Source organism: Aspergillus tanneri (genome assembly GCF_003426965.1).
Source record: "Aspergillus tanneri strain NIH1004 chromosome Unknown AapTan_12_pilon_pilon_pilon, whole genome shotgun sequence".
NCBI classification, from domain to species: domain Eukaryota; kingdom Fungi; phylum Ascomycota; class Eurotiomycetes; order Eurotiales; family Aspergillaceae; genus Aspergillus; species Aspergillus tanneri.
In genome coordinates this window covers 63,244-85,250 of record NW_022984639.1, presented here as the reverse complement: position 1 = coordinate 85,250, position 22,007 = coordinate 63,244, and the positions used below count along the sequence as shown (strand labels likewise).

Genomic DNA, 22,007 nt, shown 5'->3' with positions numbered 1-22,007 from the left:
TTCAGGCAGCCACCTTTGGTGAAGTCGACCAGCCTGAATTCAGTTTGAGAAAGTCCATCGTGATGCTTCAATGATGATAAACCGCCCGGAAGGCCCGTTCATCCTGGACTCCAAGATTCCGCTTAGCGTCGCCCGCTTCGCATGCGCATTCGGCGTGGCTGCCGTTCCTGAAGAATCGCCAGTCGTGATTGGAGCCCTGCTTACTTAAAGTCCTCGCCTGCAATCGCCCACCGGAAAATTTCAATAGTTTGCACAAAGCTGGCGGAACAGCGACATGCAGATTCCGGCGCAGCACCACCAGCAACCATGCGGCTGGGTTTCGCTTTTGCCCGGAGCAGCCCTGACGCGCGTCTTCGCCGCCGATGCCCAGCGCCAGCCAGCGTCCGACCGGGGCCAGCGAATACCCATAATGCTAAGTTTATCAGCGTTCCTACCTGCCGCTCAATGCCGGTTTCCGCGGAACCTCGCTCCCCGAGTGATGATCATCATCTTCGAGGCATAATATGCCCAGCTAAAATCAATGCGCTGGTCCGCAATCATAATAGCAATGAGACAAACGTCGGGGTCCTGGCGATAGACTTTGTTCCACTTGATGCGCAGGCTTCTGTTCTATTGCGTCATCCGGAAGTGCTGAAACAGTGGCTTAAGCAGAAATCCGAACATTCGCGATCACCAGTCGAAACGGGTCTGGAATTCAGCTTCAGCAACGGTCATGGATCCATGGTTTATGGGAGAATCCCGGCGATTGCGTTCGTTCTTCCCAGCCGCGGCAGGGGATTCTGAAGTACTCATCACCGTCCGTCCGCAGCGTCCACGAATTCTGCAGCCTGAACCGCACCCGATGGGATTCCGCCGGCACCAGCGCCTACGCCAGCCCCGCTGGTCGTCTGCCGCGCGAACCAGCGCCTCGGCCCGGACGAAAGCCGAATTCGCCAGCGTTGCGAGAGCCTGAATTTGTGGGGGTTACTGGTTTGCCGCCGACTAAAGGATGAGCTGCCGACCATTTCCGAGGCCGGTCAACTCCGGAAAGCAATGCCCCAACCATCCCGCACGCTGAAGAAAAACAGGCCAGAACAGGCTGCCGCATTTGGTCCCACGTCCGAGATAGGTGGGGAAGCGATCTCCACGACGGAGTTATCAAGCGCATTTACTTCAACGGTGGGCGCTCGATGCGAACGTAGAAGATGTTGATGATTCTGGCCAAAAACACTCCACTGACCACGTTGCCGTATTCGCTGACTCCAGCCGGCGTTCGATGTTATCTACGCCCAGATACCAGTTGCGCGACCACAGATGCCAATTCCGCAAGGTCGAACTTTGTGCAGGCAAACACGCACTCGTAGTTGGCCAGCGGATATTAAATTGCACGATTAGTTCCCGGTTGTGGTCACCACGGCGCGACCGGTGCGCCACCAGTGTTTCAGCCGATTCGTTATCCTCCTCGTGCAGCAGATGGCATTCGGTAGCTTCTTTCTTTGCCGTGCCGTCCGATTCGATCACGAAGGCGCGAAGTACTTGATGACACCTTCGCCAACCGCACCCAATAGACAGATTATTCGGGCCATGTTTCCACCACCACCGTCACCGAAGCCGAAGGCCTGCTTACGGTGGAATGGAGACGGGGGTCGGCATATGGCACGGTGGTTCGTATTGGTTAAGGCTGGATTCATCAATACTGATAAGAGGCAGTTCGTACCATCTCACTGATAGCCAACCGGTACATGACACTACGTCCATCATACCAAACATCATGAATAGTGGTTCTTCACGGGGACAGCTGCGCGAATCTCCACCGCCACTCGACCAGCGATTCGTTTGTAAACCCGGAATGACGGCCCTTCATAGGCTGTTTCACGTTCAACGGCTTCAGATCCTTCCGTGTGCCTGTAAGCAGCAGTTCCGTGGGTACATAACGATGCTTTTGCAGTGCCCCGATAATATTCCCCGGTCGTGACCTTCTCCCTTGCAGCCGGGATTGATCAACCCGGATGATTTCCTGGGTGTGCGCAACATCCATTGCAGTGGATAGCCAGGCAGAGGGTAGGGAGTAGAAATTATCGTCACTGGCCTTTTGCTCGGTGTCTCGAGCAAAACACAAACCCTGAAGTATCGTTTGTTCTCATCGGAGTAGTCCAATCCACCAAAGGGCTAAGGCTCGATGACAACTTCGAAGCCTTCAGGAAGGTCGAACCCGCTAGAGCTTGTTTGAACAGAGGGGAGGCAAAGCATCGCTCCACGAGGATGTCAAACCTGCTCCCATGACATGTTAGTTAGTCTTTCAGGGCAGGTATTTCGCCCCGACGTTGACTCAGACATACAGTGTGAGGGCTGCGTGATTTGGTTTCGCCACAACCTTGTGCTTGACACATTTTCGGTTTTCCACGTCAATTACGGCCTCTTCGTATGATGGGATCTTATCGGACCCAATAATACGGTACTGACACAGGGCCATGCGCGCAGGACGAGGGGTAGTCGGGGCTTAGACGACCCGCGTGCTCTAGCGCGAGAAATTCACTCAGTTGGACCTTGGGAGGTTCCAACAAGTAGATCTCGTGAAAGTCAATGACGGTGTTGGGATGACATGAGACGACAACATCGCGGGCGATGTTGGTCTCCTCCTCCGTGTGAGGATTGCAAGCGGATGGGGCCATTATCGCAGTGAATTATGCTTATGGTAGGTATATTCTGGCAGATCGAGACGTCCTCTACTTCCTTATGTACTATCGGGGGCGTATTTCTTGCCGAATTAGGAAAGTCCTTGGCGAGGACCAAGCTGAATCTGGTTCCGCTGGGCGAATGAAAAGGCGACGGAATTACTCCGTACAGTATAAAAATCATAATGAGCTTTCCCCAACGCGGGTTGCTCCAGGTTTAACGACTGTATCCATATTAATCCATTTGTGTTATTGGTATCATATGTAAAAGCGTCTATCATCGTTCCCTTCACTCATCCGTTCTAAAATATTCGCGTTGTGCTTGGTTTCACCCACAATGGCTTCTCGCAGGGGTGAGTAGCTCTCCAGTTCTTGAGTTTCTCAAGGTCCCAACCAGCAGATAGCTGCACGTCTGCAGTCGCGGGCTTTGCCGTTCCGAGTCGCATGGTTGGTACAAAGACACAGTGCCCTGCATGGTCGTAGGTGTATGAGCGACAGGCGGTGTGCTTATGGCATGCTTCCCGACAGTTCTCGACGGACTTGTGAGCCGCTGACTCCGGGGTTCCTGAATCCGCCCCAATCTCCATTATCCCAGTCATTTTGACGCTCCATGGTCCCTAATTTCAAGTATTCAAACAAATCGGCGTATAGTAAAGGTTTCTACACAGTCTAGTCAGTCGTTTATGATTCAATCGAAATGTACCACTACATACCTCTCGATCCTGTTTATGCTCCCATTTCACCAACGCCTCCATATCTGCCAGCAACGACTTATGCATGCTGATAACAGGCTGACACCAATATGCATTGTCGAATGGGATCCCGTGGAGAGGATGAGGGTTAAACATAGGCCAAAGCCCTGACAGCTGCACTCCTCTCTCATGCAGTGCCCACCCCAGTACCGAATCCCCGCAAGGATCAGCCTTCAGCAGCTCTTCATACCGCTTGCTCAACGGCGACTCGATATATTCGCCATGCGACCCGATTTTCCGAGCAACCAACTTGTCAATTGCAGCTGCCGAAAGTACGAATCCTGCCCCACCATAGGCAAAAGTTCTCTTTGCCGCGGTCTTTTCCCCGGTGACGGGGATCCAAAGTACAAAGGAACTGACGGATCAAAGTGGTCCAGAAGACGGAACAAATTATCCCATACAAAGTAGGTATCAGACTCGAGGAAGACAAACCATTCGGCAGTCGGGTTCATTTCATACGAGAATTCAACCATGGGGAGGAACTTAAAGCGATCGAGTCGCCAACCTTGGGCCGCATCGATTGACTTACCCCTCTGCATCAAATCGTATGCTTGAAAGTCCTCGGAGCTCTCATGGTATGATCCCGGCAGTGTGGCAAGAATATCATATACATGGTGTCCGTTCAGCTCGGACCGGCGGTCGGAAACGATAATAAGGTTCGAGATGCACCGAGTGACTGTCGAAGTCTGGGTCGTCAGGCGATCCATCGGCTCCGAGGATCCGATCTTCAAAACTACTTGAATGCGTGAGAGAAGGTGAGTGGGGAATGTGTCGCAGATATTATCATTCTTAACGTTGAGTTTCGCAGCGGTGTCCGGGCGCCTGAAGCGAGTGGAGGTCTCCCAGTCCCAATAATCGGTCTCATTCTCTATTTGACTGAAGACATTATGATAAAATGAGGGTGAATCTAGCGACGAGTCGCCCAGCCCGAGATGCAGTACTGAAATAAAAATGACCAGCAGCGCCACCACAACCAGAACGCCCGTAGTTTTGCGTACTATCATTATACACTCTGTATCGACCAAGACGACACACTGCGTAGGTAGAGCTTAAAAATTCAAAGCACTAACAGGCCACTGGCAAAATATTGACGACCTAAGAAAAAATGAAATCCAAAATCAGAATTTTCTAGGGTATCACCGCTACCAAAATTTGGCCAGCTCAAAAAAGATAGTATCCATACATCAGCAATGAGAAGAAAATGTTGAGAACAGTCCATGGGATGACACAGGCAGCAGAATCAACGGATAAGAATAATCAATATAAGAAATAGCTCATATGCATGCCGTGACGGGATTGACAGCGGAAAATAAAAGCTCTCCATCGGAGGCCGATCAGGTAATGTACTAAGGCAGAACGAGGTGGGGAAACAAACCATGGGACTACATTCACATTTGGAATTGCTTATCTTTAAATAGTTAACCTGACGAACTGCTTTTTTGTTATTCAATTACCCCTAAAACAGTCTATGGTTGTGGATATAATATTTCTCCACCTCTATCCTGTGGTGGCTCCAATTACCTACTCTGTACAAGATCGGCATGTAACCGATAGGCTCTTGGTCTTTACTATTGGTTACACTCCTTCCTATCAGCCAATCGCTGTATTTCTTCAGACACCTGCACAGCAAATTGCTTGTTCGATCCATCCAATCGCATCATACTCAGCTAGGATAAGTTGCAGATAGCCGTACGGAGTAATACTACGTGATCCTCTGTTAGGAGCGCTCGGAAGCGCGATAGCTAGATCCTTAGCTAAGATGCTTAGTCAGGTGCGAAGTGTTTATATTCGCACCCGCGGGCCTGAACTCTTGAAGGCCAGCGATTAGTTCTGCAATATACGTGGCTCTATCTTCTCTCCTATATAGACACTTTTCGCACCGTAGCGCCCCATTCAGCTCGTTACCGACCCCCACGCATAACAGTTCTAATCGCTCACCCCAACGGTAACCCGCTGAAAGGAGCACTATGGCACCTCGACGCGTGCAGCGTGCTGGCTCCCAAGTCACCCGAAACACCGAGAATTCTGTCAACCCCGTCTCAGAGAATACCGCATCTATCCAAGCACAACCTGATGCTTCGATGAATCCGGGCCCAGCTGAAGAAACAGTTGAGGAAACAGCTGTGTTGCAAGGCGATAGCCCTCGAAAGGGGGCTACTGGGTCCACAACAACAAACGATTCTTCATCGGATAATGAATTTGCCGAACTCCGGACCAGATACGCCAACAAAAGCAGGAACTCAAGAGATTACGCATGGAAAATAAAAAGGAGGGCATTGCAAGAGCTTATCGATTATGAGAAACGCATCCAAGAAAACCGAAGTGCAAACAATTTCGCGGCCAGAATCCAATATAAGCACACCCGACCATGGAATACCACAAGAAACCGCACCCCAGCCTATGCCAGAGCCCACGCACGCATTGAAACCGCCAGCACCCCCAGCACATGTCTCGGAATACATGGGAAAGAACATGCAGGAATATCAGACATTTATCGCACGCATGGAAACCCATTTCGAACGAAATCGCTACTACTTTACTAATGATACGACGAAAGTGGTGGAAGGTACGGCACATCTATGCGCAACATTTATCCGCCTATGGAGGCAACACGAGGAGGAAGTCGCCGATAAACCTACCTGGGAGGACTTTCGCAAATTTCTACTACGCCAATTAAACGACCCTGTTAACCTGCGAAGAGATGCGAGCCAACGCTACCATGACGCCAGACAACAGGATCACCAAAACGTGCGGGAATTCGCAGCTTACCTTAACCAATGGGAAGTTCAGCCCCAGAAGCATACACAGAAAATCAACGAAAGGATCACCTCCGGACAAGAGTCAAGCAAGACCTGCGACATGAAGCGCTTAAATACCCCAACGAACCAGAGACATATGAAGGCTATATCGCCCACCTCCAAACAATTGAAGATTCCATACCGGGTCGACGCAAGGAAATATCGCAAGCGAAGAATAGAGAAGCCAACACAGCTTAGCTATGCGACACCGGACGACGACCCCAGGCAACACGGAAAGACAACAACCTTCCAGTCAACGGGGCCCAGACAAGCCATGGAGAGGCAACAATCGCGCCTTTAGAGGAAACTCTAATAGGTCCCAAGGTCATAAGCGACAGCAGTCGCATAACCCTGATATTGAATGCTATGTCTGCGGAGAAAAGGGACATATTGCGCCTCAATGTCCCAAACGTGCGAGAAGGGACGACAACCAGGCAAAAACTAGGTGGCCCAGTGATGCGAGCAGCTGCGGCTCTGGGCCTAGAGGAAGAAAAAATCCAAAAGATAATGCCATTGAGACTATGGTTGAGCTGCAAGCACAAGAGCGCACTATTCCAACTTGTGCGTTAATCGACTCGGGGTGTCAAGCCCTTCTTATCAGCCGAAGGTTCGCAGATGCGCACCTCCCGGAGCCTGCAATAGGCCCGCGGAGGATAGTGGCCCTAGATGGTCACCGCATCCGTTGCTACGGACGCTACAGGCTGAGGGCAACCACCCAAGATTGCCACGGTGTTCGTAGAACGATTGAAAGAACATTCGATGTGGTTGATATGGACCATTATGATGCGATTCTAGGATACCCTTGGTTGAGAGAGGCGAACCCAAACGTCGACTGGGAACTAGGAACATGGGAATACCGGAAAATACCTCCGGAGAAAGAAGTGAGATAATCAACGAAGCAGAGGTAATCGCACTTTAAGAGAGGGAAAACAAGTCTACGCAGCGTACGTATCCACAACCGAAAATAACCAGGTCGAAATCCGTGTGGGTTCTGCGACAATCGGCGAAGGAGTGCGAATACCCGCAATCTACAAGGAGTTCGAAGATGTCTTTCGGAGGAAAATGCAGGGATTCTACCTGCGCATGCAGACCACGACCATGCAATTGATATACAACCGGGAAAGGAACCCCCATACCGACCAATTTACCCCTTGTCCGAAAGTGAGCTCGCAGTTCTGCGCAGATATATTGAAGCAGCGCTAGAAAAGGGATGGATTCGTCCCTCGAAAGCCCAGCTGGCGCACCTATTATCTTTGTACCGAAGTCCGACGGAACACTGCGACTCTGTGTGGATTACCGCGGTTTGAACGAGATTACTGTCAAAAATCGTTACCCCTACCACTTTGTTAGCGAGACTATGGATCGCTTGGCTGGCGCCAAGATATATACCAAACTTGACCTGAGAGACGCGTATCACCGCATCCGAATTAAAAAGGGGATGAATGGAAAACTGCATTTCGCACAAGATATGGTCACTTCGAATACACTGTCATGCCATTCGGGCTAGCCAACGCCCCAGCTACGTTCCAGTCCTATATTAATCGCGCATTAAGCAACCTACTAGACCATTGCTGTGTTGTTTATCTGGATGACATTCTTATATACTCGCAGAGTGAGGAGGAACATGTTGAGCATGTTACCGCAGTTTTGGAGAGACTGCGACAATTCGGGCTATACGCCAAGCTGAGCAAATGCTCATTTCATGTGAAAAGTGTGGAATACCTGGGATTTATCATCACGCCTTCGGGCATTCAGATGGAGGAAAGCCGTGTGGCTACCATCCAGGCTTGGCCGGAGCCAACAACCGTGCGAGAGATCATGATATTCCTGGGATTTGCAAATTTTACAGGCGTTTTATTGAGGGTTATTCCCGCATTGCATTGCCGCTGACCCAGCTCACCCGAGGGGAGCAAGGGGGAGGAGCAAAAGGCAATGGTTCTTGAACCAGCGCCTTGAGCTGCCTGAGGACGCAAGAGTTGCGTTTAATAAACTAAAAGTGCGTTTTCGAGCGCACCATTGCTATCTCATTATGACCCTAGGAATAGGACCAGGGTAGAGACAGATGCGTCTGGTTTCGCTATAAGTGCGATAATCTCCCAATTACAGGATGATAACGAGTGGCATCCTGTGGCATTTTTCTCACGAAAGATGACCGATTCTGAACGCAGGTATGATACGCATGACCAAGAGTTGTTAGCGATCATTGAAGCATTCAAAGTTTGGCGACATTACCTCGAAGGAGCGGGGAGCCAATAGTGGTGAAGTTCGACCATGCCAACCTAAGCGGTTTCATGCGGCCCACATTGAAGCGGCTTAATGGACGTCAGGCGAGATGGGTCGAGTTGCTGAGCGCGTTCGATTTTCATATTGAGCACCGACCTGGGGTAAAGAACCCCGCAGATGCGCCAAGTAGAAGGCCAGATTATCTGCCGAGCGCAGATGAAGTAAGTGATGCGTCACTGCTTCCCACATTGCGATCAAAGTTGAAATTGGCCATGGGCAAGAGTCATTGGGATGACGCACCCAATGAGTTAAAACCGCATGGGCGGGAATAATGGCGCTGGACACCGAAGGCGGGTCCAAACAATTAAATAAAATGAGCTCTGATGCGCATATCTCCATGGGGAGTATGCATGCCCACGTGGATAAGAACGCACCCGTGGATGAGGACTGTGCTGCCGGCGTTACCAGAATTCTAGACACCTGGGTGCCACGGATCTATGTCCGCAAGGTTATTGATCCGAATCAGCTTACTCCAGCATTGAGGAGTCCATGGTGGACTATTTGTGCAAATTGCACCAAGAGAATCGCGAGGTACGCGATATTAAGCGAAAAGTTGATCGCAAGCTGGGGACTATGGCAGTCCGGCCTGGGGAATTGGCGAAAATGGCCTACCAGGTACCAAGGTCGCGTTTATGTACCCAGAATTCCTGCGGTAACACATGAAATTATGAAAGCAAATCATGATGATCCTCAGGGAGGACATTTTAGAGGAAAACGCACCTTGGAAGCCGTCGAACGCAAATACTATTGGCATGGTATGCGTGGCGATGTGCTGGATTATGTGAAAACCCGCGATATTTGTCAAAGAATTCAAGTGCATAGACACGCACCTTATGGCAAGCTGGAGCCTTTGCCGGTGCCAGAGCAGCCTGGGGAAGTGCTGACTCTTGATTTTATTACTGGACTACCGCCCAGTTCACCGAGTATATCTGCCAGCCCAGGGGGCACAGAGAGTTATGATGCGATATTAGTGGTTGTGGATGCCCTAACAAAGTTCGCACTTTATATTCCTTGCAATAAGGATATCTCGGCGCCAGAACTCGCACATTTGGTTTATCAAAAGGTGGTACCCATGTTTGGTAATCCAAAGCGATGGGTGTCGGACAGGGGCTCGCTGTTTACCAGTAGCTACTGGTCGACACTGTGCTATTGCCTAGGATCGAAGCGGAAACTGTCTACTGCGTTTCATCCGCAGACAGATGGTCAGACAGAACGCCAAAACCAAACATTAGAGTATTACCTGCGAGCCTATGCGAGTTTCTTGCAAGATGATTGGGTTGACTGGCTGCCAATGGCACAAGTTACATATAATGCTGCGATTCATTATCCACAAAGACAAGCCCACATGAAGCATTGATGGGCTTCGTCCCTAGCCTGAGAATCAATGTCGATCCTGATCCCACTGGCCATGCGCCAGCAGCGTTGGAGCGCGCAACACAGCTCAAGGAAAAGCGATCCTTGGTCAAGGATGCGCTTGAAAAGGCGCAAAAGCCATGGCAAGGCAATATAATAAGCGTCGGATCGACAGACAATTCAAGATTGGTGATCAAGTCATGCTACGGGCGAAGAATGTCTCTACAGTGCGACCTAATGCGAAATTAGACCACCGCCAGCTAGGCCCATTTTCCATTATTGATGCATGGGGAAACCAATCGTACAAGCTTCACTACCACCAAAATATCGCCGTCTGCATCCCGTTTTCCACGTGTCTTTGTTGGAGCCATACCATGAACGACCGGGTCAATGGAGCCGACCCCGCCAATACCAATTAATGGCGAAGAGGAGGGGAAGTTGATCAAATTCTGGAGGAAAACGCGACAAGAGTGGTAACATAAGCTATTTGGTGCGATGGAAGGGCTATCCACCTGATGACGATACCTGGGAACCAAGATCGCACGTCGAAGACACTGAAGCCCTGGACATCTGGCTTACTAATACAGCACCTGTTACCCGACGACGTACGCGCTACATGGCTAAAGGAAAATAGCATTCTATTTAACTAAGACAAGATGGCGCAACGGCCCAATAACACCGACCTCCCACCCAAAGAGACAACTCAACCCTTGAAGGGGAAAGGACCGCATCAACAAAACGACCCAGGCGACTGGGAGTCGCAGGAACGGGAGCCATGGGCGAATGCGATGGAGTGCGTTCAGGGACAGGCACAGATGTACTGCTATCCACGCGTGGTATTCGAGGTTTTCGAACCGCACGTCTATACTCCCCTTACCAGCCCAGCCGCCCTCTCCTGCGCAGCAGGGCGACGAGACTGGGGAAGTCCAACAAACGTGCGATGTTCAGTAACCATAGAAACAGCCAAAGGACCAGCGGCAACCTCCGGAGCGACACAAGGGTGTCGCTGGCCAGTACAATAAACACAGTTTAAAACGACCTGGCAAGAAAACACACGCTGACGCAGCATCTCGCCCAAACGAACAAGGCAACGGTGGCACCAGGGACTACCCCCCTGGGCCAAAGGCAAACCATTCGTATCAACATGGACCGGCGCAGGGGTAGTCTGCACCTGGACGACCGAAGCCGCCGATGGAGACAAAGGGGGCGATGAAACTTTCGCACAAATTAGCAATATTACCTTACATAAACGCACCGGACTTACCAGACACGTCCGGAGAGGGCGATTCGACTCGTCCGGCTCCGCCGAAGCAGGAGAGGATGGAAATCCCTCCCATTCCGGCGAAACCGAGCGGGCGCAGGTGTGAAAACGACATCGTCTTCAGAGGATGAACGAGGACGAACTCCACGGAGAAGGCGACGGCGTCGTGGGGCGGATTCTCCCGATGGAGGCGACGAAGCTTTGCGGCGAGCCATCTGCGAAAACACCCATATTAGTAAGCTCAAACATGCGAGAAAGCGCTGGAGGAGCCGTTACCCTTATTAGCTGAGGCAGAAGAGTGCGCACGTACCGCAAGAAGTTTGGTGGTTTGAGAAGAGAAGAGGAGAAGAAAAAGAGAAGAAGAGAGAGAGGAAGCAAAAAAAGCTCAGCGTCAACAACAGAACTAAGCTCAAACGGGCGAAAAACTGCAGTGAATGAAGCAGAACTGTTGCCATGGAGCGACTACCTGCGAAAACACACCTACACTCACCCAAGCTCCAAGACATCGTACCAAACATCGATCAACCGCACAAACCATTATGGGAAGGACTCAAGGGATTGGAATCTATAACACATTACCCATCATAACGCATATATTCATACTACAGTCTTTAAGGCTTCGAGGGCGAAGCCTCTTGGAGGGGAAGATAGTGTTAGGAGCGCCGGAAGCGCGATAGCTAGATCCTTAGCTAAGATGCTTAGTCAGGTGCGAAGTGTTTATATTCGCACCCGCGGGCCTGAACTCTTGAAGGCCAGCGATTAGTTCTGCAATATACGTGGCTCTATCTTCTCTCCTATATAGACACTCCCTTTCGCACCGTAGCGCCCCATTCAGCTCGTTACCGACCCCCCACGCATAACATCCTCCAAGACTTCAATTCGATCCTCTATATCATGAGACTATGAATACCAATAGGTTCGCTTCATTATTTTATTACTACGTACTCCGCATGACTTATTTACATTCAATCCAACGCCTAAGCTGTTGCCAGTATCTGCTGTTTCCTGAGGCTGTGTACTTGCTGAACCCAGTAAATTGATAGCGATTGGTCCTTGGCATGACACATTGGCATTTACCTCCGTTCCTGGACTTGTGGGTCTAGAAAGATTTTTATTTTATTTTTTTTTTTTTACGTAACTACGTCCTTTTAACGTGACCAACCACCGAGCTGCGCAGACCACCGAGCTACACGCCTCTGTCTGCGTATAAATTAGCACTTTTTATGACCTTAATTGTCAGGGGCTGAACCCGTAGAACTCATAAGATAGGCTATGTACAAAAAGGAATCAAGGAAGAAAGTGGAAAATGAAAAGTCACGTGATATGGGTCCTCGAGGGCCATGGGGCCAAAAGGGCCAAAGGGCCCCCGTAGGGACGGGACAATAGGGGACAAAGGGGACAACGGGGTAATTAGCCCGAGAGGTCAAAAGGAGCTCCAGCCCTTTACATTAATATTTTAACAACATAGAGTATAATAAAAATAGAAATATTCCTTGATATATGAATATTTTAGAATGCTAATAAAATTTAATTAGAATTTTTGTGAAGGATAGGCCGAGAATCGGCCAGGCTCCAGTCCTGAATCCTTATCGATAAGCCGAGTGACGCAAAGCTATGGTAGTATCTTAATGACGCGTTGATGTATTGTCATGATCTCATGGACTGTATCGTTACCTTATCTGTGGGCGTTCTATATATTATCTTGATCTATTCGAAGAAGAGATCAAAGATTAGTTTTTAATATATCTTGGCATAAGATATAGTGATATTTCCTTCTACTATCTTACCTAGCTGACCTGTTGGTTGATCTACCCGGCCAAGTAGATTTATCACAATTTTAAGATTTTTATAGACATATAATACAAGATTATTTTAAATGCCACTGTATTTAAATGTATTTTTTGACATTGTAACGGGCTGGAGCCCATTTGACCTCTCGGGCCAATATCCCTATTATCCTTATTGTCCCTGCTGTCCCTACTGTCCGCTTTTAGGACCTTTTGGGCCATCGGCCCTGATCCATATCACGTGATTTTCAACGTTGTTTGTTTACCGCTCATCTTCCTCTTCCTTTTTTTCCCTTCTTCAACGATTCCTTTTTGTACATAACCTATCCCATAGGTTCTACGGGTTCAGCCCCTGACAGAAATATAATGAACTGGAAATCCTACAAGGATCCAGGCTTAGTATATATATATATGCCATTGTATTATTATATATGATAGATTTAGGCCCTATTGACATGTTAAGATATTAGGCTTATAAAAAGTGCTATTATATATGTAATTCCTTGATGATATGAAGGTAATCTTAGGCATAGCCTTTAATGGATGACGCGTAATAATACCTGCCTATGGTCTAAAAATGCCTCATATACAAGAAAAAAAGTACCACGAAACCTGAGTTATAAAGACCCTGAATCGCGTGCTCTCCACTGTAGAAGCCCACCAGATCTTGCATAATAATTAATCTGAAGTGTTTAGAGGTAAAATTCTTAACGCAGGTAAGAAAAGTGCCCATGTTATTTCGGCGAATATTAAGTGACACTTTGGAGAGAGACAGGACCTAGGACGTCGACTTGGTTCGAGTTCGAAAATTACAGCAACTTAATGCCACCCCAACAGGGTCAACCAGTTGTGAAACTATTAGTTAAGGGGTTTGGGTCTGTGATTATCACAATCAGACTTTTGGCTGAGATTTTGAACAATACGCCCGAGGAGGTTGAAGATCGACTACGCTTAGAAGATAGCGGCATCGAAACGGCCCTTCAGGCTTCAGAGCAGTTCCGCCAACTCGTGGAAAATGGAACTATACCAACTTATTAAACTCCTGCTGTTTTCTGTCTTGGCGGTTGGGGTGTGCAGCACCAGCGAAGCCCTATATTGCGACAAGGTAGTGGCCAACGTTTAGGATAGTGGAGAGAGTGGCATAGAGTGTTTTCTAGAAATGATCGACTCTGGAAATGCCACTGTGCCTGTTGCCGTAGGCCAGAGTGAGGAGCCAGTTGAGGACTTGACTGACCGATCTGACGAAGAGATTGACTCCCCAGCTGGGCCATAACTTGTGCGAATCAGGTTCCCAATTATGCCAGTGTTAGTGGGCTCTGTTCCCGCACCGTTTTAAGAACGATAACATTGTCACCGGCCAGCGCAGTCAATGTCAGATGTTATGTGTACAACTCGCCCGATACCAGCGGTGATAATACAAATGTCGGCTGTTCCTAACCAGTCATTGACTGTAACCCCACTGGTAATGCATCAAATGAAAGGGTTTCTTTTAGCCTGCAGAGACATCACTCCCGACGTATATATTATGCTAGGCGGCAATACCCACAGCTAACTGCATAACTGTTTAGTCCAAGCAGGCTCGATGAGGATGACGCGACTGGTGCGGCCGGACTGATCGATATCCGTTTTAACATAGCCAAGACATGATCACGATTATTGGGGCACTACCCAAGTCCCAAAATGATCGGTAAACCATGCTTGTAGACCCTTGCTTTCTCCCTCCTTTTTCTTCTGAAAAGGAAATGTAAGAGAAAGGAGTAATAACATCTCCCATACGGAATCAGTCAACAAACGCCGATTATCCCTGACGTCCAGGAACGCGCGTGATGGGCTGTGTCGGGCGATTACCCATCGAGCACAGCAATGCCGAGGTTAGCCTGAGGGTCGATCACGAGGGGAGGCGGGGAATTCGACAAAATCAACTTCGTTCGTGTATCCAGGTCTGGACCTTTGTGGAAGCGGCAGGAATGGGACAAAATGTGAAGGAAACCGTGCAAAGTGCGTGGTAGATGGGGCTAGTACGTGTACGGACAAATAGTGACTCGTACAGACAGCCATGGTGACATCGCCTCTCAAGGCCACGTCATTTCTGGGGTCATCGGTCTGCCTGAAGGGTGCAGTGTTAGGCAGCAGCGCGGTTAGCTGCGGCGTGAGTGAGCTCGCAGGAGTGGAAAGGGGACGTTTGGGAAGGAGAAGTGTGTTGAACTGGTCGGGAGAGGGAGCGAGATTCTTATAGAAATCTCAAAAGCGGCGAGTGGGACTGAGAGGTGGCGCTGGGTGGGGTGATTGGCTCAGGCTGCTCCGTGAACGCTCACTGCCCACTCAGTGAGCAGACTGCGGCGCTCAAGGCCTGCTCCAGGCTCACTCAGTGATGCGCCTGACCTGATCGGGCAGTGTTACCACCAACGAGATTACACTAATAGTCTCTAAAGTATTATGTGTTATATTGGGCTTAGTTTTATGGCCGAGTGTAAAGTTGTAAGCCGCTAAATCAGGATAGAGATGAGACATAAAATGTCAAAGACGCTCAGAGAGGCCTAGGTAAAATTAAGTCAAGCTTCTGACTATTTCCCGCCATTCATGTGTCACTTAAGCTTCATTTCGTTTCCAAAAACTAGATAGTAATTATAAGGAGTGCTTAGGGCAGTGCATCATCCCTGTAATGCACTAGCTGTGGGTTACAACGCAACAATGTTACGCAAGACCTATAAAAGACAGATTAAAAGCAGACCCTGACTAAACTATGCAGCCCATAGTTAATGGATCTAAAAAAAAAAAAAAAAAAATGTATTGAGACTGCACTGCGCACAAGACACGCGTTCTGCAGATCATCCAGCCAGTGGGTCTAGACTCCATATGGTAGCAGACGCTTTCCAGGCACAAAGTACAGAGTATAATTCCGTATTCTTATAGTCAACGATTATTCCCAATCTTCCAGTCTCACATTGTAGTCTCCTACTTCGTCAACTGCTGGGCTCCCGTTTTCGTCTCTGTGTATTCGGTCCTCAGCTTCAGTTGCTTCATAAAAGCGCTCGCTATCATCGCAATCCCCGCGATGCAGGTATACATAATAAGCATATTCCTGATACTCCATACAAAAGCGTCCTGCACTGCATGACGCTGCACTGGGTCCTGTATGGTCTTGCCGATGTCCACACGTGCCGCTGCTTGCCTACCGGATAAGGCCTGGCGGACAGGTTCGCTGACACCTGCGTCAATCAGGAAGGACTGTCGTGTTGTCATGCTTTTCTGGAATACTTCACCACCCAGTACAATGGACAATGATGTGGCTAGGTTCCGAAGAAACCCAATGTCGCCGTTGCTGTTGCCGTGTCGGCCTGGCTGACGGTGTTTTGAACCGCGATCATGGGTAACTGGAATAAAAATGCAATGCCGATGCCGCTGGCGATTTGGAACCCGATAATACTGGCTATGGGTGTGTCAGTTTGGAGGCTGATGAATAGTCCTGTTCCCATCGTCATGATTATAACTCCAGCCCAGATGATCTCCCTTGTATCGACCTGTCTGCCGGATCAGAATACCAACTATGATATCCATGGTCGCTTCTATGACCATAGTTAGTAGGATTAGAATACCACTTCGCAGAGGCGAGGCTTGCTTCACACTTTGGAAGTACAGCGGGAGGTAATACTTCACGCCCATGGAGACCATGCTGTGCGCCGATGCAGCCAAAAAGGCCGCGTTATTGGACCAGTTCTTGAACAAGCCGAGTAGCATCAGGGGATACTTGGCTAGACGTTTTTCACTGAAGAGGAAGAACGCGATCATGAGTGTTCCAACCACAATCAAGCAGATAACCTTCGGACTGTTCCAGGGGAATATTGCGCCGCCGAAGTCTAATCCGAGAAGGAGAAGGGTAACACCGAAAATGGAGAACGTGCCAAACCAGTCCACAGCTTTAACTCCATCGCTTAGCTTCGTGCGAGGGTTATGCACGTCCAAGAAAAAAATTAAAAGAGCAAACGCAAATCCACAGACTGGCAGATTAATCCAGAAACACCACCGCCAACTGACATACTGTGTGAATGCACCCCCAATTAGTGGTCCAGTCGACCCTGCGACTGCCCACATCACGCCGAGTAAGCCGAGAAACAATGCTCGGTTGCGCATACTGAAGACGTCCGAGATTGTAATCGTCACCATCTGGCCTAGGGCCACCGGCTGCCGTGCCCTGTAGCGCTCGCGCAGTGATGAGCATCGCCATGCTTGTACTCATCGCTGCGATTATACTAGCTGCGGCGAAGATGGCAACTCCTGATAGGAGGGCAAGCTTGCGACCCCAAATATCGCTGCATTTCGCCCAGAGTGGACCGGCCGCGGTGTTGGCCAGCAAGTACGCACCACCGATCCATGTGTAGCCCGAGGCGGAGTGCAGAGAGGCGGATATCGTTGGGATGGATGTTGCAATGATAGTTTGATCGAATGCTGCGACGAAGAGAACGAGCTAGAGGGTTTAGTCACTTGGGCCATTGTGGCTCGGACTGGGGTGCTGTACATAGATTGCGACTAGGATAGCGGCGAGACGGAGCTTTGTGCGGAATTTTAGGTGTTCTGGGAGATCATGAGCCCTCGACGGGGCTCTCATTAGGGGAGATCTCTTGGGATGGTCCAGCATCTACCCCAATAGCGTGGATGACTGTGATACTGTCCGCTGGCGCTCGATTTTGCTCCGCCATTTCTAGTAGAAGTTGCTTTCTTCAAGATGGAAAAGAAAAGAGATACAACTACATAGATAAGGAATTTAAGTATCTCATCATAACGCTGTTAGCCGTCATGCTGCGCGCCCTTCCAACGACATCACGCCATAAAACTACAGAGGGTTCGGGGCTACATCGGGCCGCAGTTAAATAACGCATATAGGAGACGCAGGAGAGACTGTTTAAAAGATCTGTCTGGAAAAAGATGCCCAACGGAATAACAGCCAATTGATATGGCCTAATAAGCGCTATTGTTTGCTATGCAATCAATCAGGTATTTGAAAGTTCAGTATCCGGAGTACGCCGAGATGATCGCCAGTCCCTACCACATAACTAGAAACCAATTGTCCATCTTTTGTTTTCATTTCATTTTATTTTAATTTTTTAATTTTTTTTTTGAGAGCGTCTTACTTTATTTTTACCTTATTTTGACCGAGATAACCACGAGTATATTCCATAGTCATAAAGATACATAAGAAAAAATATTTGCAACTCTAAAACAATATATCCAGGTCTATTCCATATCACAAATACCGCACCCAATGCCAAATATGTGGCAGCTAATGCGAGATGTAAAAAAAAAAAAAAAATTATTCACACCACAAGCAGACATCATCTATTCATTCTCGACCCATCCAACCGAGTCAGAAGCTCACTATTCGCTTGTTCATCTGCCATTGTTTCCGGGTAACTCAAATGTCGACGTGATGCGACCGTATGACATCCCTCCAAGCTGACCCCCAAGGGACGCAGCTTGTCAAGATCAATGTGGCTACCCTCCTTGTTGATCGCGTCCTCCTGAACCCAAAACCGAGTTCCCTTTGATAAGCACCAACGAAGCAATACTCATGCCGGGTTGTACATGATCGGTGAATTCCTTGATGTCGACCACTTTGCCCTCGATCGAGAACACAGATCCTGGACCCTGGCTGGTTTGACGGTCGTGGTGGGCGCCTTATAAAGGCCTAATATGTCCCATTCCGACACCCCATACGGCGCATCGATCGACGCCACATTCACGGCCACGATCATGTTCTCCGAAACCGTGTTGAGGACACATTCTCCCGTTTCTTTCAGATTCCGATACGTATCCTTGCCTCTGCCCAGTCAGGACGAAAACCCAACAATAAACATTGGCGGATCGTGATTACGGATTTAATTCTGTTCCGGCAGCGCATTTATAGGACTTTTGTCGGTTCCGCGACCCGAGGCTCGGGTCCACCACCTGATGGTGAGTTAATAGCCATCGATTTATACGTGCTATGCCAATGCGATCTCAAGATGATTCCCTGAGGTATTTAATTATATTCTTCCAGTTCATGGACTGTAGGATAAGGTTCATTGCATGGGCTGCTTCTCCACCGTTTATTTACTTGATTCAGGAAACAGCAAAGCTGGACAAATATATGCACAGTAGGGATCCACAGCACAAGCACTAATACTATCAAATGCTTAGAGAAACTCAGAGCCATCAGAAGAATCACGAAAGTGCTTCGCGAATAGCAGAAGCAAACTAATTACCGTTAGCATATTAAACGACAATCAGACTTGTAAATTCTCGAGAACACACCGGAATAATCTGGGCTTTCAACATCCCAAACACCACTTGTTGTATATACATCACTCATCATCATCTCCTGGACATCTTCCAAGCTGCGTCCGGTATAAATGAGCATACTACCCTTGAACGACATCGACTGTCCCTCCATGGGATGAGACTCAAGCATAGCCCCTATCTAGTGTTAGCTACTGGTAATATTAATCTTCACCGAAGAAGAAAAGAGGGGGAATTCACCGCCTACGACAAGTTTTCCAGATGCTACAAGTCCTTTCGCTGCTTCGAGGTGTTTCCTGTGCATTATTATTCAAAGCTGGCAGTAGACGATAGACAGGGCACTCACGGTCGAACCTGTTTCCGTATCTCAATAGAATTGGGCTTGTCGGGAACAATACAAAGAAACTCCTTTCGTGCTTCTGATGCTATACTGCGATGACCAGCCCGACTCCAGGGCACTGGCTGGAACGCGTTTCGGAGAGAGGTGAGGCGGAAGATAGAGCGAGAAGCCATTTGAATAGACATAGTGTGCTGTTGAGGACTAGAATGGAGATACACTACTCCAGGTTTTAATTCTGAACAGGCTGCGTGGTCATGTGTCCAGATACGATGTGGGAATGCAAGTAGACCTGTCAGAATTAGAGTTGCAGTGGGGAACCAGAGCCGAATAAAATGATTGGCTATGAGGGGAATTGACCAATCAATTAATCTGTGTTGTGCCTTATCTCCACAATCCAGCTCTTTGTTATTTAAGATATCTATCTTTCATTGCTAATTTGTAGAGAGCGACTGAGCATGTTGATATTGTTGAAAGCGTCCCATAGCCGAATCCACCTGAAAGAGAAAAGAAGGGTTAATATTCAAATGTAGTGATTCGCTGCCGTGCATACAGAGTCTTGTCAGAATAGTCCAGATCGGGACATTATGTGAAATATATATACTCAATATCTCTCAGAGGGGTTGGGCAGAACAATTTCCTGCACACAGTCAATCCAGACCTCCCACTATGTAGAACAAGTCATTGCTTCCTGAGCTTGAAGTCGCGCTGTCAAATCACCCATTAATCTACCAAGCAATGGATGATTATTACTGACTTCCTTTGACTTGACTAGTTCCGCTGATACATAACTAGGAGATGTGAACAAAAATGGGGTAATACTTCTGCTATTTGGCTACTGGATATTAAGGAGCAGCATTCACAGCCTAGTTAGGACATCATTGCTCTAAGAAATTCAATTTATTGATTATGCATGACACCACCTGGCCGTTATTCCGTTCATTTATTCTCTATTATTTACATTCAACTTCCTTTCCCTTATAAATTGCTCCTACCTGCTCCTAACTCTAACCGTCCTTCCTGCCCGCATATAACCTCTTGCTTACCTCTACACCATTTATTATCTTATTTATATGATATTCAATCCGGAATACACCTCCGCATTAAGCAATACATCTTTTCAATAATTCAGAGATTTACCTGGCTAATTAGTAGCCTTGATCACTTTTTGAATTTATTTGGTATGCCTTTCTATTCTGCGGGTTCCCTCCATAACAATTACATGACTAGGTTGCTAAATATCAAATTGTCCTGGCACCAGAATCTATGATGTTGCCTGCAGCATCTCATCTGAAAATTGTCGTGCAATACAGTATCCTTCCGCGAAATGGTGACTTTTTGGCATATTCTCTTTCAGGATGCAGCCTATTCAATCACCCCATGCTTTATCGAATGGGTTTATCGGAACTAGAGAATATATCTCATATTATGAGAGAGCTGAGACCGTTCTAATTATCAAATTCGCCTGCCCAGCTCAGAGTGCAGTATCCACACTGTTCTGTACAACTTTTCTCATGCACTGTGTGAGTGTTGGCCTCCGTATGGGCGGTTTTGGTCTATCAGCTCCGGACTCTTTTAGAATATAGGTCACACAAGGTGCCTGATGAATTTTCCATTCCTCGAATACCAAGCAAGGAATTGGACGGCCGACTATATTTGTCGAAGATTCGTTCCGTCATATAAATGGAACCGGCGTGATCCTCGACGAAATTAAACACAAACGAACCAAGAATACTTTGACCTGCTTTGGAGGAACAATAGCATTCTTGAGTGCCAAACTCACACAAGTTGTCGACAGCCAAAAGTCAAACACATCTCGATTAAGTATCTTGACACAATCCACACCTCAGTGATTCCAAAATAAATCGGTGTGCCTGAGTCACTCAGTCAACTCAGAGAAGATGCTCAACATTGATATGGACTAGCAATCAACAGACGAGGATTGTTCTCATTATTCACGTCAGCATGGCAGGGATGGTCGGGTAAAGAAACTTTGGGAGTTACAGCATAACAACATTTGTCTACAAAAAGCACCAACAGATCTGTATTAACACTAATTTTGTATTTGGTCTAATTATATTGTCTAAGTATTCAGATACACTGAAAGGCATTATACACGACCAGCTCCTACCAATGCTTCAAGAGATAACTTAGACAAGCTTGTCTTTTAAAGACTATGTACATTTATTGTTGAAGCTTCCTATATGACTATCTATTATGGCTTCACTAGGAGCCTGGTTTTCGGTTGGTTGAATGGTCTTGTCTTGACATCTACTATTATAAACTTTCCATATATATAGTCTAGTTGCTCTTTTAGGCAATTTTTCTGGGTTTTCTGTAGACACTTACTATAACTATAGAATGAAATGAATCCGGGGCATCCCAGTCCGGACAGTTGACCGACCATCGGCGAGAGGATATGCGGGATTGGTGATGTTCCACATGGACATGCCATGCACGGTGTAGATTCAGATGGATACTAATTTATCATGGATCTTTGTCTTATAAT

General features: G+C 48.0%; 9 protein-coding genes across 9 annotated transcripts; 4 read left to right on the top strand and 5 right to left on the bottom strand.

Moving 5' to 3' along the window:
- Positions 1-73: 73 nt before the first annotated feature.
- On the top strand, positions 74-1,707 carry ATNIH1004_002051 (uncharacterized protein; the record flags this gene model as incomplete). The annotated part of the gene is made up of 7 exons (XM_033566746.1): positions 74-184; positions 248-381; positions 426-749; positions 809-956; positions 1,012-1,177; positions 1,246-1,319; positions 1,375-1,707. The coding sequence occupies 7 exons, from the start codon at positions 74-76 to the stop codon at positions 1,705-1,707; spliced, it is 1,290 nt and encodes a 429-aa protein (XP_033420673.1).
- A 58-nt stretch (positions 1,708-1,765) lies between these two features.
- On the bottom strand, positions 1,766-2,651 carry ATNIH1004_002050 (uncharacterized protein; the record flags this gene model as incomplete). The annotated part of the gene is made up of 4 exons (XM_033566745.1): positions 1,766-2,074; positions 2,142-2,250; positions 2,319-2,437; positions 2,526-2,651. The coding sequence occupies 4 exons, from the start codon at positions 2,649-2,651 to the stop codon at positions 1,766-1,768; spliced, it is 663 nt and encodes a 220-aa protein (XP_033420672.1).
- Positions 2,652-3,161: 510 nt separating this feature from the next.
- ATNIH1004_002049 (uncharacterized protein) lies at positions 3,162-4,410 on the bottom strand (the record flags this gene model as incomplete). The annotated part of the gene is made up of 3 exons (XM_033566744.1): positions 3,162-3,314; positions 3,368-3,761; positions 3,839-4,410. The coding sequence occupies 3 exons, from the start codon at positions 4,408-4,410 to the stop codon at positions 3,162-3,164; spliced, it is 1,119 nt and encodes a 372-aa protein (XP_033420671.1).
- Positions 4,411-5,373: 963 nt separating this feature from the next.
- On the top strand, positions 5,374-6,505 carry ATNIH1004_002048 (uncharacterized protein; the record flags this gene model as incomplete). Its single annotated transcript, XM_033566743.1, has 2 exons — positions 5,374-5,728; positions 5,790-6,505. The coding sequence occupies 2 exons, from the start codon at positions 5,374-5,376 to the stop codon at positions 6,503-6,505; spliced, it is 1,071 nt and encodes a 356-aa protein (XP_033420670.1).
- Positions 6,506-6,725: 220 nt separating this feature from the next.
- On the top strand, positions 6,726-7,407 carry ATNIH1004_002047 (retropepsin-like aspartic protease; the record flags this gene model as incomplete). Its single annotated transcript, XM_033566742.1, has 2 exons — positions 6,726-7,085; positions 7,177-7,407. The coding sequence occupies 2 exons, from the start codon at positions 6,726-6,728 to the stop codon at positions 7,405-7,407; spliced, it is 591 nt and encodes a 196-aa protein (XP_033420669.1).
- A 3,089-nt stretch (positions 7,408-10,496) lies between these two features.
- ATNIH1004_002046 (uncharacterized protein) lies at positions 10,497-10,862 on the top strand (the record flags this gene model as incomplete). Its single annotated transcript, XM_033566741.1, has 1 exon — positions 10,497-10,862. One exon carries the CDS (start codon positions 10,497-10,499, stop codon positions 10,860-10,862), a length of 366 nt encoding a protein of 121 aa, XP_033420668.1.
- A 117-nt stretch (positions 10,863-10,979) lies between these two features.
- ATNIH1004_002045 (uncharacterized protein) lies at positions 10,980-11,316 on the bottom strand (the record flags this gene model as incomplete). The annotated part of the gene is made up of 2 exons (XM_033566740.1): positions 10,980-11,055; positions 11,105-11,316. The coding sequence occupies 2 exons, from the start codon at positions 11,314-11,316 to the stop codon at positions 10,980-10,982; spliced, it is 288 nt and encodes a 95-aa protein (XP_033420667.1).
- Positions 11,317-15,843: 4,527 nt separating this feature from the next.
- On the bottom strand, positions 15,844-17,494 carry ATNIH1004_002044 (uncharacterized protein; the record flags this gene model as incomplete). Its single annotated transcript, XM_033566739.1, has 6 exons — positions 15,844-16,097; positions 16,196-16,318; positions 16,380-16,454; positions 16,515-16,824; positions 16,928-17,353; positions 17,405-17,494. 6 exons carry the CDS (start codon positions 17,492-17,494, stop codon positions 15,844-15,846), a joined length of 1,278 nt encoding a protein of 425 aa, XP_033420666.1.
- Positions 17,495-18,452: 958 nt separating this feature from the next.
- ATNIH1004_002043 (uncharacterized protein) lies at positions 18,453-19,686 on the bottom strand (the record flags this gene model as incomplete). The annotated part of the gene is made up of 5 exons (XM_033566738.1): positions 18,453-18,705; positions 18,758-18,831; positions 19,226-19,338; positions 19,402-19,457; positions 19,508-19,686. 5 exons carry the CDS (start codon positions 19,684-19,686, stop codon positions 18,453-18,455), a joined length of 675 nt encoding a protein of 224 aa, XP_033420665.1.
- Between the last annotated feature and the right edge of the window lie 2,321 nt (positions 19,687-22,007).